The 17,287-nt window shown below is 40.1% G+C and overlaps 1 protein-coding gene across 2 annotated transcripts in view; it reads right to left on the bottom strand.

Annotated features, from left to right (window-relative positions):
- Positions 1–2,212: 2,212 nt before the first annotated feature.
- Positions 2,213–17,287, bottom strand: part of PDS5A (PDS5 cohesin associated factor A) — a 141,017-nt gene continuing 125,942 nt past the window's right edge. For both annotated transcript variants that reach the window (XM_058722798.1, XM_058722799.1), the window contains exons 31-33: positions 16,619–16,727; positions 10,988–11,340; positions 2,213–4,856 (exon numbers count right to left, since the gene is read on the bottom strand). In XM_058722798.1, the coding sequence (XP_058578781.1) occupies positions 4,853–4,856; positions 10,988–11,340; positions 16,619–16,727 (466 nt within the window). In that variant the 3' untranslated portion in view covers positions 2,213–4,852. The remainder of the gene's footprint in view (positions 4,857–10,987; positions 11,341–16,618; positions 16,728–17,287) is intronic.

Below are 17,287 nucleotides of genomic sequence, written 5' to 3'. Positions count from 1 at the left end.
CCAGATGGTCAATAAATGCAAACCCTTACTTACCTCCTGGACCTATTCTACATGTGACATTTAAAATGGGGCGTCTTGTGGCACAGTTGGTTAAGCATCTGACTCTTGGTTTGGCTCAGGTCGTGATCTTGTGGGTTCATGAGTTGGAGCTCTGTGTCTGTCTCTGTGCTGACAGTGCGGAGCCTGCTTGGATTCTCTCTGCCCCTCCCCCTGCCCTTGTGCTGTCTCTCTCAAAATAAGTAAGTAAATTAAAAAAAATAAAAGAACCTGTGTAAAATGGTTACAAGTAAGGTAGTTCTAGGGGTACAGCCTTTTGCCTTTCAGTTCTTAGTCTGAGGTAGGTTGCAAAAGGGCAGGGTCCTCTTGTGTTTTGAGGCGGACCTTTCTCTTGAAGGGTATACTCCATTGTAAGCCAGGTGAAACCAGATGGCAAAATTGCCAAACCTTTTTGAGGAAAATGGTCACAGGAACTTTTTTGGGATGGGGAGGGGGGGTGTATGGCTACCAGGGTGAGTCTCTTCTAAAAAAGCCTGAGATCAAAACTAAAAGGGGTGCTTCAAGGGGTCATGCTTGGGTCTCCACCAGAATTCAGTTCTTGGAAAGAGCTTTGTATACATAGTTTGTGCAAAGAAGGCACAGGAATTGCCAGCACACTCAAATTTGCTTGGGAAGGGAGTGCATTCAGGACAGTGGGTGAGCAAGTTTGGGGACTGGGACCAGGTCTTCCAGAGTTTGCAGATGGAGTAATGATTCACTCATGGCAAGTGCTCAAGGTGTGTTTGCACTGCTGAAATAGCAGGCTTCTTTCTGGTCCTTCCCCAGTGGTGGGTTTGTCTTCCCTTAAGATCACATCTGCCCAGGAGGTTCTCAACGTGGAGAGCCACCCCTGCATCAGATCTAGCTCATCCTGAGGCCGAGGTTTGCTTTGCCCACTTTTTTAGGAACCTACGTCTCCTAATACTTCTCAGAATTACACTTCTATTGAAAAGGTAGAGATTTTCTGCTTCTACAGCATCTATCAGGGCTCTGAAGTCCAGACAATGACCTGAAGCAGTCATATCTGCCTGTGTTGTGCTATTTGCTTTATATTGCTAGTCCTTCTAAGGCCCCCAACTTAGTGTTTTTAATGTCAGTCCCTGGCATTGTGCCTAGTCTGGACAGATTAAACAAATACCTATAATGAGGAAAATCGCTACCACTTATCCTTTAATTTTCTCACTGGCTTCCAGACTTGGACCTTACTCCTTACATGTATAAATGACCCCACTGATTGTTTTCCAAACTTCTCCCAGGAGAATGGATACAGTGCTGTTTTCTAAAAGGAATGGCTCTTATTTAGAATGCATGGTCTTTCCTAGGAGTCACTAGAGAACAAAAAGGAGGAAAATGCTGTAAGTTGACAATCAATATTGATAAATGTTATTTGAGAAATACCCCCAAATAGAAATCCCAATCACCAGCCTGGCCCAGATTCCTCAGAAATGAGACCTTATACACGTTCCTGTTGGCCTTTCAAATAAGACATGAAATAAAGGTTTATTACTGATATGGAAGTGAAAATGTAGAACTCTGGTTTCTAGGCTGAGGAGGTGTGTGATTATGCACACTTGCTTCCGTTGATCTACACTGTTGCTGGTTTATAGCCAACTTTTAACTTCTTGTGAGCAATGCCATCATTATGAGGCAGGCAGCAAAGCCTGTTGTCAGACTGTTAAGAGACTTGTTGGTCTCCAGTAGTTTCTACAGTTTATCTGTATGAATGGTGCAGACAGAAAAGTCTTGACAATGCAAATATCAAAGTGTAGAATGATAATCTCACTGAGAGTAAAATACAGAACCAGGCATTTTATTCCAGATACATTAATGTAATCTGCTTGTTCTGAAGTAGTCCTTAAACTAAATGTGCATGTCCAAAATTGGCAATAGATGTATCATAGTATAAATGGAAGGCCACTTTTAAAAGTTAAAAAGCAACTTCTAAAGTTTCCCAAATGTCTATCAGAATTTATCATCTATTATGTTCTCCCTCAGTCACTGTAGGTCAGATCAGAGTATGTAGCCAGGAGGTTTGATTTGATTTCGTTATGATTACATTCGATTTCTTATAAGGAGATGCAGACTCCAGAATCCAAACAGAAAATATGCAAAGATATTTTATCAGCTTGTGACATACCAGGGGGTACATGAATATTCAGGGTTCCACACTACTATATAATGCTGCATTTCTTGGTTTTATTTGAAACAATGCATATTTTTAGCATTTTATGGTAGGATTTTACACTCATCATTTACACAAATTACAAGGTTCTGCTTCAAGTCTTTAAAAAATTTTTTTAAAAATTCAGCCCATGTGCAGCACAAGAATATGCAAAACTACTTTACATTATACACACTTTTTATCAAAGGAGATACAAAATTCTGGCTTGTAGTTTTAGACAAATACAAGAAGCTTCAAACTAGACACAAAGGGTTAACATTAATTCTCAAATATAAGTCTGCACTTTGTGTTGTGTTTCTCTGAGATGTGAATATCAAATTCCTAAGGGATTTAACTCTTTCCTTTTTCAAAGGAAAACTGACAAATGTCCCTTATATGTCCCTCCCCTAGCATCTGAATCTTATCCTATTCTCCCTTCCCTTAGTGCCAGACACTTGCTTGCATCACATTATGAAATTGGGGGGGGGGGGGGCATTTACATACACCTGTGGACCAGATCCTTTTAGCTAACTCCTCTCCTGCAAAAATCTAAGCAGCCACAAACAGATGCAAATGGTTCTGCTACATTATGTTAAATATGAAGTAACCCTAGATAATCTAGTCGGCTGTGATGCTGAGTAATCAAAAGGAGAAAGAAGGTCCCTACCAGTGTGCTTTTTATTGGTGATATGATTGGTGGCCTTAAGAATCAAGTTGTCTGATGCTAAGAGCACTTTAAAATCTTACTAAATATACATGTCCACTGTTTCCTTGAGGGACTTCTCTGATGCTTATGCATAGATATTCAGCATGTTGGAGGCAGTATTTTATACTTTCCTTCTAAAGGGTTATGAAGAGGCAATAAGGAAGAGAGGGCTTTTCCTGCCCTTTTAAAAGATACTGTTTTCTATCACTTGTATCCGTTGTTCCCTAACCATTATCCGATACCTAAATGTGTGTACATGCATATTTGAAAGAATGACCCATCTTTCACTGGGTCAATATACAGCCAACTCTTGATTATCTAGGAGATCATAAGTGACATTTATTACCAGCAAATCTCACATTTAACATAATCATTCTTTTTTTGACACTGTTGCACATCCCTCAGAGGCTATCAAGACCAAGTTCTAATGCAAATGTCGTTTAATGTCCTCTAACCCTCACTAGGAATGTGCAAGGAAACCAAATGAACACATTCAGTTAGAGCTCCGGGAAAGAGCCTAAAGTACAGAATGGGGGGCAGCTACAACTCTGCGTGTGAGAAAGGACAAATTTCAAGTTCCTCCTGAGTTAGCTCTTGTAGTATACTTGCCTTCGTTATTTTGATTTAAATTGTTATGACTGCAAAATTCAAAACCTGAGGCATAGTCACTTTTATATAGATAATGGAGAGTTGACTGTAACATGTTTCTTTATGACTTTAGCCCTTTCACATAAAAAGAAACTCACAATATGATAAAAAGATTAAAAAAGACTACCGTATGACATCTAGAAGCATTTATTTTATGCAAAAACTTAAATATGATGATGTGTACAGAGTGTACACACTACCTATGCTGAACAATATGCCAAGAAACAATATATTGATGCAACAGTCGTCTTCTAAAATAAACATAAAAACTGAGCCCAGACCGGCAGACAAAAGCAAAATACTTATTTCCCAACAGCACAATGCTGAAAATTGATAGCAATCCTGAACACTTCCAACTTTCCTTACAAAGCTGCCAAAGTCCAACTATTTTAAAAAATTGACTTTTTCTTTACATCAATAATAAAAATCTGGTGACAAACATTATAAAACCAAATGCTGGGCAGTCTTTACTCCTTTAAAATTCCAAATATTCCAACATAATCACAGGAGTAAAAACCATTTTAAAGTGATATGCTTTACGAAACAAACAACAATATGTACATTTATTGCAAATTATATTAAACTAAAATGGAGGGGAAATCAAAATATGAAGTGATATGAAATCAATAATAATTTTAATTATTTTCTCACTCTGATAAAAATCAGAAAGCAACATTTATAAAATTGCCACCACATCACTTTTCATAGCAGGGAACTGAAATCTGTACATCTCATTTTTGCAGAAAAGTAGGCAGGCAGAAAGAATTATACATAAAAGTTTCCAAAAGGAAAAACAAAGAAATATTTAATCTGATTTCTTTTCTTCTAAAAAATTAATTCAGTAGACTTCTATTTTTTTTCTTGTGTAACACGGGAATTCCTGGCTCTAAAATTGATGAATTTTCAGTGTCAGTGTAAGGACATCCTGTTACTTTCTTTAAAATAAAAACTGCAGCATGGAAATTAATGGTGTATTATGCCTTTAAACTCCAGATATGCAGGAACTGGAACCAAGTGTTAAGCAATTTGCTTAATTATTGACTTCTCCTAAGAAAAGTCTGAGGGGAGGGTAGGATAGAGTTGCTTTTAGCCTCTCTCTCAAGAGTTTCTGCTGTACATTTCCATCAAAGGACTTGTGGTCATGTGAAAAGGAAGTAATAGTTTCAGTTTTCAAGGCAGAAAGTGTGTTCTGAAGTTAACTTCATTTCTGTTCAGGGACATTTTGAATCCAAGTTTTTGCAGAAGCTGGAGTCTGCTTCTGTTTGGCCTTCATTTTCTCCCTTTGCAAGTGAGTTTTCTTTTTACCTTGGGGATGGGAGTAGAAGAAAGCAAAGTTAGAAAAGATGTAAACAGGAAAATAAGCCAAACCAGAATTATTTCATTTCTATAGTTATTATCTAAAAATCTCAATTTTTTTTCCATGTTTCACTTGAGGCTTGTTTTAAGAAATCTTTCTATAAACTATATAAACACAAAATACCAATGAAAAATTTTCATTTTTAGTCATTAGGTGCTGCTACTCAGTGGTGGATTTGCTTACAATAATAAAACAATAAGAGCTATTTATTTGAAATAACTGCATGGGGCACCTGGGTGGCTCAGTCGGTTAAGCGTCCGACTTTAGTTCAGGTCACCACCTCGTGGTTTGTGAGTTCCAGCCCCGGGCTAGGCTCTGTGCTGACAGTGCGGAGCCTGCTTGGGGTTCTTTGTCTCTTCCCCTCTCTCTGCCCCTCCCCTGCTTGTGCTCGCACTCGCTCTCTCTCTCTCTAAAATAAACATTAAAAAAAAGTGAAATAACTAATTTGTTATTAGTATTATTTCAAAATGGTATTACAGAAGAAAAGTTACTGGACACTATGGCAAAATGAATTTATAAGCAGTGAAGTTCTGACTTTTGAACTGGGTGAACTTACATTTTAGTATACTAAAAAACAAGGAGAAAGATTTAGCTTAATTCTGTTAAGAGATTAGAGGAGTTGAATCCCCACCACTCCTATTGCCCTAATAAGGAGAGACATTCTGATATCTGGAAGCAAGAGCTTCTCCTCTCACCTAACTCCTCCTTCAGAGGAAGAACCCATCTAATAGGTGAGGGGCGGTGAGGTGGGAGGACCTCAGCGTGCTGGGCTTGTCCTCTCCTAGATTTGTTTTTTGCCTCCAAAAAGAGCCATTCTGGTTAGTTTGTGGTTGTTCAATTTAGAGGCAAGACATTAGTAGCCACCTGGCCTGTGATTTCCATGTTGTAATCAGCCATATTAGGATTAAGACTATTTCTCCTTCTCAATGATTCCAAACTTGGGACAGAAAGATAAGTGAGTTGTTTACTTATATTCCACTAATATATGTTTTATAAAGGTAACGCTTAAACAAGTGATTGATTCTTAGAGATTATTAATTTGTTATAATATACAAACTTAATAATGTGATATCAAAGAATCCTCTACAAGCTGCCTGGTGCACCTTCAGGAAGCTTCCGTGTACTAGCTCTGAGTCTTCAGTATCTTCCTGGCTGCTCTCACAGATAAAAAAAAGTCTAAGTAAGGCTCTATACCCAGTGTGGAGTCCAACATGGGGCTTGAACCCACAACTCAAGACTTGAGCTGAGATCAAGAGTTGGATGCTTAACCAACTGAGCCATCCAGGAGCCCCTGCTCTCACAGATTTTTACATTTTTTAAAAATTATTTTTATTTTGGGGTGGGGTGGGGGGGGGGAAAGAGAGAGATTGAGAATCCCACCCTGAGCCCCTGAGCCCTGATGTGGGGCTCCATCCCATGACCCTGGGATCATGACCCGAGCTGAAATCAAGAGTCAGACACTTAACTGACGACTCAGCCTCCCAGGTGCTCCAATATACAAGTATTTTAAAGCACTCTGTTATACAAGTTTTGTATGTATACGTAATGCCTTAGAACTAAGAGTTAATTTTACCTTAGAAGTACAATACAGCATGGTAGTTACAAACTCTGGAGTGACACTGGGTTTTAATCCTGGCTCCATTATTTTAAAAAAAATTTTTTTTTCAACGTTTTTTAATTTATTTTTGGGACAGAGAGAGAGCATGAACGGGGGAGGGGCAGAGAGAGAGGGAGACACAGAATCAGAAACAGGCTCCAGGCTCCGAGCCATCAGCCCAGAGCCTGACGCGGGGCTCGAACTCACGGACCGCGAGATCGTGACCTGGCTGAAGTCGGACGCCCAACCGACTGCGCCACCCAGACGCCCCTATCCTGGCTCCATTATTTATATAAACAAAGACACCAAAAGCTACATGGAGCCTCTATGCCCGGGTTTCCTCTCCTTGTACCCTAGGAATGATGATAGTACTTACCACATAGAGGTGTTCTAAAGATTTAAAAGGTTAACAAAGAGCTTAGAAATGAGCCTGGCTCATAATCAGTACTGTATTAGTGTTAGCTATCATTATTCCTATATAGGAATTTTTTTATTGTAAAATTTTTATGACCTAACACTTGCCATTTTAACCATCTTTAGGTACACAGTTCAATGGCATTAAGTATATTCACACTGCTATACGATCACAGCCTTTCATTTCTAGAATGTTTTCATCTTCCCCAAATGAAACTCTGTACACTGAACACTAATGCCTACTTACTCCCTCTCCCTCCTCCCTGGCAACCACCACTCTTTTTGTCTCTATGGATGTGATGGTTCTAGATACCTCATATAAATGGAATCGTACAGTATTTGTCCTTTGGGGTCTGGCTTATTTCACTTATCATAATGTCCTCAAGGTTCACCCACATTGTAGTACGTGTTGGAATTTCATTGTTTTATGTAGTAAACTAAAAAAAAAAACCAAAAAACTCTTATACTTTTTACTGTGTCAGTCAACAGACCGAATGTGAAAGTTTTCTGTTCTCTTCTGGAGTTGACAAGCTAAGGAAATCAACTCTTTGAGGGCAAGAACCTATCCATATTGGATACATTTGTATTGCCAACACCCAGCATGATGCTTATCACTTTTATTAAGTATTTGTTAAAAGAACAAATGAGAAGTATCAGGAGCAATACTGATGGGCCTATAAGGGATTCAATTCTGTGCAAGAGGGCATCATGAGCACTTTAGTTTCTGGAGTAAGTTCGGTTTCACTGAAGAGTACATCAGGATTCCAAGCTTAAGTCATAACGCCAGAATATAAGGACAGAGTTGTGTATTAGGTTTAGGAAAAGATAAAAGGAAGCTTGGGAGAATGTTTCAGAATGCACTTCGATATTTTGCTAAGTTAGTGTGAACAGTTCAATCAAGCTTCTGAAATATGTGTGCAAAATACTTGATCTAAAGTACTGAATTAACAGTACAGCGTTATCATGAACATCTAATTTAACCATCTAACTTCACTGAGAATACAGAATCATCACAGAACTCTGTGTTTTGGCTAACACATGCCCCCTGTGACCTACTAACCAGCATACTTGAGACTTCTAAGGTGCTTTATCACTCAAGACATTTTTAGTTTTTGAATAAGGCTCAATACTATTTTTTAATCAAGACCAGTCTCTGGCAAATAAGCCATTTTTGTTGGTTTGTTTAATGATGTTGGGGCACACATGGTGCAGCAAACGTGTAGCAATGGGTTTTATAATGCCCTAATCAGAGACAAGGTCTGGATGCTACTGACAGTGTTTTCAGGGACTAAATATGTACCTGGATGTTTTGGTTAGAAGGCAAAAGGATAGTTAACGACAGGTAAGTCAGGTGGCTCAAGTGGCCTGTGTGTGATCACACACAGTGTAATGGATGTAATGTAATGATGTGATGATCACATCACAGTGTAATGGAACAGCTAGAACAGAATTTCAGAAACCCTTCAGAAAACTCTTGGCAATCTTTTTTTTTTTTTTTTTTAATTTTTTTTTTTTCAACGTTTTTTATTTATTTTTGGGACAGAGAGAGACAGAGCATGAACGGGGGAGGGGCAGAGAGAGAGGGAGACACAGAATCGGAAACAGGCTCCAGGCTCCGAGCCATCAGCCCAGAGCCCGACGCGGGGCTCGAACTCACGGACCGCGAGATCGTGACCTGGCTGAAGTCGGACGCTCAACCGACTGCGCCACCCAGGCGCCCCAACTCTTGGCAATCTTGAGGGAAACTGTTCAACTTTTGTATGATTGAAAAGTATAGTAAGGGACAGAGAAACTAGAATTAAATAATTAAAAATGGTTACAACAATTACTGAGCATTTACTCACTATGAAAGGCATTTTGCTAAGTACTTTATGCTTATTAATCTATTTAATTCTTAGGACAGTCCTCTGAAGAACGTATTATTATACTGTCTTACTGATGACAAAGAGGAGGCTGAGGTTATAAACATGTTCTAGGTCAAAGGTGCAGATCTGAGGAGAAAAATGCTAAATTTGCCCCCAGTATCTTTCATTACTGTATTTATTAGTCCATAAAACTAAAAAGGAGTAGGAGAAACACTCATTACTTAGATCAGGTTTGGGCCTGGATCTGCTACTATGAGATGCTATCTAGAGGCAGATAAAATATAGGAAAATTTAACAGCTCCAAACTTCAAATTTCATGAATGGTAACTTAAAAAATGTACTTGTAAACATACATGCTGCAGGCAATACGGTACTTTATGAAAATACTGAAGCAGGATGGTAGGGTATCCTGAGATGATCAAAACTGTTTCTTTCCTAGAAGGAATTAAGAGGCTTACAGTCTAATTCAAGGGGAGCTGAGTTAGGTACCAGTATACAAGGAAAAAAGAAGGGGGGTAGGGCTAAGTTCTAACAGGACACCAAATATGAAAGGAGCCAACTTTTGGAACTCCAGCTGAAACACCACCATTACAGGGGAGAAAAGCTGAAGTCCCAGCCCAAGAATGAGCAAAGATGAACAGCTGTTTCAGTGAGAGTGAGGTTGTTTCAGTGGAAAGTGAAGGAAAAGGTAAGTTGTTGACTTATATTAAAATTAATTGTAACAAGAGGAATTAAAGAGAAGGAAATACCTGTTTGTGTGTCATGACTTCTGTCTTCTCCATTCTGAGACTTTTTTACCCAAAACGCAGCCCTTTACATTAAGTAAAGCCCATGTAGTTATGTGAAGGATACCAAGCAAAACTTAATATTGTCCTTGCTAACAAGAAATATTAAAATATGATATCCTAATTAAAAATTAATCAAAGGAGGTGTACCTGGTTGGCTTAGTCGGTTAAGCATCCAATTCTTGATTTTGGCTCAGGTCATGATCTCTCAGTGATAAGACTGAGCCCTGCATCTGGCTGGGTATGGAGCCTACTTGGGATTCTCCCTCTTTCCCTCTCTCTCTGCCAGTCCTCCCACCCCTGCCCACATACTCTCTCTCTCAAAATAAATAAACATTAAAAAAAAAAAAAAAAAGCGCTGGTGTGTCTGTCTGACTCTTGGTTTCGGTCCAGGCCACGATCTCATGGTTTTGTGGGTTCAAACCCAGCCTCGGGCTCTGTGCTAGCAGCACAGAGCCTGCTTGAGAGTCTCTGTCTCTCTCTCCACCCCTTCCCCACTCACACTGTTTCTGTCTCTCTCAAAATAAATAAACTTATAAAAAAAAAAAACAACAAAGCATCAACTTCGGCTCAGGTCATGATCTCACAGTTCGTAGGTTTGAGCGCCACACTGAGCTCTCTGCTGTCAGTCTGCAGCCTGTTTTGGATCTTCTGTCTCCCACCCCCCCTTCCGCCCCCCTACACACATGCTCTCTCTCTCTCTCTCAAAAATAAAATAAACATTAAAAAAAAAAAAAAAAAAGATAAAAATAATTTTTTTTTTAACGTTTATTTTTGAGACAGAGTGCCAGCAGGAGAGGGGCAGAGAGAGAGGGAGACACAGAATCTGAAACAGGCTCCAGGCTCCGAGCTGTCAGCACAGAGCCCGACGTGGGGCTCGAACTCACGGACCGCGAGATCGTGACCTGAGCCGAAGTCGATCGCCCAACCGACCGAGCCACCCAGGCGCCCCAAAAATAATTTAAAAAAATTAACCAAAGGGAAAAAGGAGATCTCTCTTCAAATTGGTATCCTGGAGGTTATGAGGTAAAAGCAAATGCCATTATAACCTACTCAGGAAAACCAAGGGCAGTTTTCATTCCCAAGTGCCTAGGTGCTTGGGGGTGATTGGCACATACTAAGAATAAAATAAAATGTCTAAACTCGGGGCGCCTGGGTGGCGCAGTCGGTTAAGCGTCCGACTTCAACCAGGTCGCGATCTCGCGGTCCGTGAGTTCGAGCCCCGCGTCAGGCTCTGGGCTGATGGCTCGGAGCCTGGAGCCTGTTTCCGATTCTGTGTCTCCCTCTCTCTCTGCCCCTCCCCCGTTCATGCTCTGTCTCTCTCTGTCCCAAAAATAAAAAAAAAAAAACAAAAAAAAAAAACGTTGAAAAAAAAAAAATGTCTAAACTCAAAGTTCAGAAAGAATGGTGTACATTACCTTTGTAAGTCAATTTGTCTCTCTGCTGGTGTTGCCTTTTTGGCTATGTCTTGCAGTTTGGGTGCTTTGGCATTACCTGCTTCCAGACCCCCAGGGCTTTCCTGACTGACTGCAGCTCTCTTTCTTCCTTTGCCAAGAGGTTTATTTATATCATCATTTTTGGTTGCATTGCCCTGAGATTCAGACTTCGGTCGACGTCCTCTCCTGGGTTTTGAAGGGGCAGGTGGTCCTGATTCATCTACTTTCTCATCTGTTTTTTGTTGAATATTCTCTGCACCAGCTGCGGTTACTGTTCTTTTCTTTCCTCGGTCACTGCTGATGTTGCCCTGGGTAGTCTGATCAGAATTAATTTCCTAAAAGAGCACAAAACAATTCTATAAACACAAGTTCCTTAAATATCAATGATCTATACTAGAAAGAAGTATTTTGAAAATATTCAAAAGGAGCTGGAATTCCATGGCTTTTTTTTTTTTAAGTTCCATACCCAGTGTGAAGCCCAATGTGGGGCCCAAACTCACCACCCTGAGATCAAGACCTGAGCTGAGATCAAGAGTTGGACACTTCATCAACTGAGCCACTCTTAATTCCAAGGCTTCTAATCCATTGCTTATATCCCTCGAGGAATGTAAACTCCTTGAGGGCAGGGCCTGAGAGCAGTGCCCACCATGGTACTTGGCACATGTACTGTACACAATAAATGCTTATTAAATAATATGCACAGATGGTATATATAAAGCGGAGAAAATCTACTTGGTTTTGCTATCACCCTCATTCTAAAGGAAAAGGTCTTCTTAAAAAATTTTTTCCTTTTTAACATTTATTAGAGAGAGAGAGAGAGAGAGAGAGAGAGAGGGAGAGCGTGCACGCACGTGCAAGCATGAGTCGGGTAGGGGTAGAGAGAGTGTGAGACACAGAACCTGAAGCAGGGTCCAGGCTCTGAGCTGTCAGCATATAGCCCAATGCAGGGTCCGAACTCACGGGCCAGGAGATCATGACCTGAGCTGAAGTTGGATACTTAACTAAGCCACCAGGCGCCCCAAAAAGGTCTTTTTAACCAATGGTATGTTTTTTTTTTTTTTTTTAAGTTTGTTTATTTATTTGAGTGGGGGAGAGGGGGAGAGAGGGGGAGAAAGAGAATCCCAAGCTGGCTCCATGCTCTCAGCATGGAGCCGGATGTGGGGCTCCAACCCATGAACCCTGAGACTTGAGCTGACTGAGCCACTCAGGCGCCCCTCCCCCTTTTAATGTTATTTTTGAGAGGGAGAGAGAGAGGGGGAGAGGGAGAGGGGGAGGGAGAGAGAGAGATAGAGATAGAGGAGAGAGATAGAGAGAGAGAATATGAGTGGAGGAAGGGGCACAGAAAGAGGAAGACAGAGGATTCAAAGCGGGCTCTGCATGGAGAGTAGAGAGCCCAAGGCAGGGCCTGAACTCAAAAACTGCTAGTCATGACCTGAGCCCTGTCGGCCACTTAACTGACTGAGCCACCCAGGTACCCCAATCAATGGTATATTCTAAATTTATCACTTTTTAAAAAGGATAGCATGTTTTCATAATTGAGTATGTTTTCTCTTTTTTTAATTTTTTTTTAATGTTTATTTATTTCTGAGACAGAGAGAGACAGAGCATGAGTGGGGGAGGGGCAGACAGAGAGGGCGACACAGAATCTGAAGCAGGCTCCAGGCTCTGAGCTATCAGCACAGAGCCCGACGCGGGGCTCGAACTCACGGACCGTGAGATCATGACCTGAGCCAAAGCCGGACGCTCAACTGACTGAGCCACCCAGGCGCCCCGAATATGCTATTTTCTTTATGATGCATTAAATTTCTGTAGTTCTGTGCCATGAAGTTCTTCAATTTCTCACTCCACTTACACATTCTAATTTTTGTCATTTTTGCTGCAATCATTAACCTACTTTTTTCTGAAAAAAAATTTTTTTTGTTTACCAAATATATTAAATCCTCTAAAATGTTAAAGTAATAAAATCCCATTTTAAAATGTATTTTATTTTTTATTTTTGAAAGAGAGAGAGAGTGGGAGTGAGGGAGAGGCAGAGAGAGAGGGGCAGAGGATTTGAAGCAAGATCTGTGCTGAGAGCAGAGGGCCTGATGCAGGGCTCAAACTCACAAACCATGAGATCACAACCTGAGACAAAGTCAGACACTTAACCAACTGGGCTACCCAAGCACCCCACCCCAGGAATATTTTTAAAACAGTATCAAAGCAGGACATTCATCAAGTGAAAAGTGAAGGATTGTACACAGAGAAAAGAGGGAAAGAGCTTGGAAGATATAAGGAACTTGGACCATAAGGAGTGATGGGAGAGTGGTATGGGACAAGGTAGGAGAAGCAAGCATGGACCAGATCATGAATGCCTTACAGGACAGGTTAAGAAATTTGATTTCATTCTAAGTGCTAATGAAAGTCACTGAAGGACTTTCAAGACAGGACAAACATAATTCAAATTACATTTTAAAAAGATCAAATTGGCTGCTGTATGGTGACTGGACTGGAAGGGAGCAAGAATACTAACAAGAAGGTTAAAACTACTACAGCATGAGAAGTTGAGTTGGGTCAACACCCTGCTGGGTAGCAATGTCAAGTGTTCCACTTTTTCAAGGAAGCAATATGGAAATATCTAATCTATAATACACTTTACTCTTTGACTCAGCAATCCCACTGCTAGGAATTAAGCCCACAGAAATAAAACTATCAGTATATGTTTAATGCACATTTACTATTTAAGGCAACATTGTAGTGGCAAAAAAAGGGGAAAGATTTAATGTATATACACACACATGAAAATGATAAGAAAAAAATTAACAAAGATTAGGCTTTTTAAAAGGAAACAAATATTGCATTAAAAATCATGTACGCGACTTGGGGCACCTGGTGGGTCATTTGGTTAAGCGACTGGTTCTTGATTTTGGCTCAGGTCATGATATCACGGTCTGTGAGTCTGAATGCCACACTGGGCTCTGTGCTGCTGGTGCACAGCCTGCTTGGGATTCTCTATCTCCCCCTCTCTCTGCCATCCTGTACCCTCTCTCATAACTACATGACTCTCTACATGACTGTATTTACATATTTATGAACATTATGTGCATATGTCTAAAGAACTCATATAAAAGGCAAATGAAAGAGGAAATCCATTGGTCAGCCATAGGTATACAGAAAATGAAGACTCCTAAAGAGGAATACTGGCAGCATCGCCTGCCTGAATCCATGGGACGAGTCTTGCTTCTTTTAACTACCTCCCTTACTCATCTTTCATATTATAATTTGATTTGCCTCTCAGAGTAAATAACAGGAGAAAATGTCCTGATTTGTTGACATGCATAGTTTGCTGGATAATTTTTATATACATAATAAATTGGTTTATGCATTAATTTCTTTGAAAAATTGGGTTAGCAAGAAACACTCTCTTAGATCTTTATCTTCTTTTAGTATACCAACAAGATAGTTTTTTGAGACTACAAGACTTTTGACTCAGACCCCCTGGAAAGAAATAACATCAACTTATGGGAGATCTGACTGGTAGGTGATTAAGTTTTGTCAAAATACAAGCCCTGTGTGTTCAAGGTGACAGCAAGTTTGTTAAAACATTCTTTGGAAGTGTGAAAAAGTTAAAATAAGGGTTTGGAACAATATAGCATCAGAGATTAATTAGAAAGTAACATTTTGGCTTCTCAAAAATTAGAATTTAAATGTTGTTTACTGTTTCTATTTTTAAAAAATGTTTATTAAAAATTTTTTTTAAGATTTATTTTGAGAAAGAGAAAGAGAGAGAGAGAGAGAGAGAGAGAGAAGGGGCAGAGAAAGGGAGAGAGACAATCCCAAGCAGGGTCTGCACTGCCAGTGTGGAGCCTTGATGTGGGGCTTGAACTCATGAACTGTGAGATCATGAATTGAGCTGAAATCAAGAGTTGGATGCTTAACTGATAGGCCACCCAGGCGCCCCTAAATGTTCATTTATTTTTGAGAGCACACATGCTCATGCAAGTGGGAGAGGGGCAGAGGATCTGAAGCGGGCTCTGTGGTGACAAGAGAGAGCTTGACACGAGCTTGAACCCATGAACCATGAGATCATGACCTGAGTGGAAGTTGGACGTTTAACCAACTGAGCCACCCAGGCAACCCTATCTTTTTCCATTATAAAGTATAATTGACATATAACATCAATTTGTATCTTACACAGAATTTGATGTTGGGGCGCCTGGGTGATTCATTGCTTAAGTATTCAACTTCAGCTCAGGTCATGATTTCACAGTTCGTGAGTTTGAGCTCTGTGTCGGGTTCTGCACTGGCATCTCAGAGCCTGCTTCAGATTCTGTCTCCCTCTCTCTCTCTCTGCCCCTTCCCCACTTGTGCCCTCTCTCCTTCTCTCATAAATAAATAAACCTAAAAATAAATATTTATTCCTATACCACCTCTTAATGCACATGGTAAGTATGTTTAAATGGATGTCTGTGGCAATATGCACTTTTGTATGTAAGTCTCAAGACTGTTTAATTCTAACAAGAACCCCACAATACTTAAGTCTGTTGGCTTCTGAATTCCAACAGTTCTGACAGTGAGAGGCTCCCTGTTATCTGAATCTACTGAAATACTGAAGTTCTGATAATAAATAGGAAGAGGTTGAATAGTGACTGATATAAAAATGCATCCTCATCTATTCAGCTTGAGTTGGACAGTTCAGTTATTGTGGAATAACTGTACAGCCCTGTATTTTATGTACCTGAGAGGGATTCCTAAAACCTTTGAAGAATACTGTGTGTGTGTGTGTGATGTGTGTATGGTGGGCAATAAAAAGTAAATGTGTCAAGAGTATGATTCTGTGGGAAAAGAAACAATAGTATTTCCGTGCCATTCCTACTGAGGTAAGTTAATCAATTTCATTCTACAGTTTAAATGGAAGCCCAGAGAAGTCAAGCAATCTGCCTAAGTAAACACACAGCTAGTGACTGGCAGAGCCAGGTCTGATTTTCCTACCAATGTTTCTCTCCTGCTACAACTGTTAAGAAAATTAGGTGCCCTAATTATAAGGTCAACAATGAAGAATGCAGCTGTTAATAATGTACACACTCACCACAGGAGCCAACAAACTCTTGAAAGTAAGATCTCAAAAACTCTCAATTCCTAGTCTTTCAAGTTTTGAGAGCAGAAGTGTGGGAGAAGGATACTGTTATGGGTGACCACATAAACTCTTGAAATGAGCGGATATAGGAAGACTGATTTTCTGGAGAGTGAAGCACAATAAATATAGCCAAGAGGTGGTATATAAAATGTAGAATATGTAGTATAGGGGCGCCTGGGTGGCTCAGTCGGTTAAGCGTCCGACTTCGGCTCAGGTCATGATCTCGCGGTCCGTGAGTTCGAGCCCCGCGTCGGGCTCTGGGCTGATGGCTCAGAGCCTGGAGCCTGCTTCCGATTCTGTGTCTCCCTCTCTCTCTGCCCCTCCCCCGTTCATGCTCTGTCTCTCTCTGTCTCAAAAATAAATAAAACGTTAAAAAAAAAAAAAAAAAAAAAAATGTAGTATATATTAACTTGTCCAGTGTGGGTTTCTTAACCTCTACCATGAAACTGTAATAAGAATCTCTGGGAGAAATCCACTTGTTAAATTTTAAAATTTACCTTATTCTTTACCGGATCAATATTCTTTACAGGAGTGACAGAAATAATTCTCACAGGGTTCTCTTCATTTTCACTAACTCCAGTTTCTACTGCCTCTGAACTCTGTTCCCTGTTGAAGAAAAATAAACCAAAGCTTCTTTATTTCACCACTTGGACAGAAGGTTTACCCTCCCACTACAGCAATAAGGAAACAGAAGTTCAGTCAAGTGAAGCAACATTAGCAAAATTCAAATCTTCTGTGGTTACAGACTATTGGTCTATTATATGGTGTTATTGGTGCCATTTAACCTTACTAATGAAAGACACAAATGGCTGCCTAAAACCACCCGAAAGAAAGATTAGTTATCAAGAAATAAAATAACAAAACTATTCTAAGACTTTCTCTCGTGTGTGGGAAACCCTAAAACAAAACAAAAATACAGTGATAGATGAGTGTATAGTATAGTTGTTTCCAGTCTTTTTTTTTTTTTTTTTTTCTTTTTAAGGTTTTATTTTTAAGTAATCTCTACACCCACTGTGGGGCTGAAACTTACAAACCCGAAATCAAGGGTCAGTCAGGTGCCCCTCTGGTCTGTGTTCTTAATGTTCTGCAAGGGAAGGAGGCTGGAAGAACAGGCCAGAGGGGAGGTGTCTGGAGACCCACCATTTCTGTAAACCACAGATGTTCCA

Source organism: Neofelis nebulosa, chromosome 3 (assembly GCF_028018385.1).
Source record: "Neofelis nebulosa isolate mNeoNeb1 chromosome 3, mNeoNeb1.pri, whole genome shotgun sequence".
Taxonomy (NCBI): domain Eukaryota; kingdom Metazoa; phylum Chordata; class Mammalia; order Carnivora; family Felidae; genus Neofelis; species Neofelis nebulosa.
The sequence above is the reverse complement of the archived record's forward strand: the minus strand, read 5'-3'. Positions and strand labels throughout refer to the sequence as shown.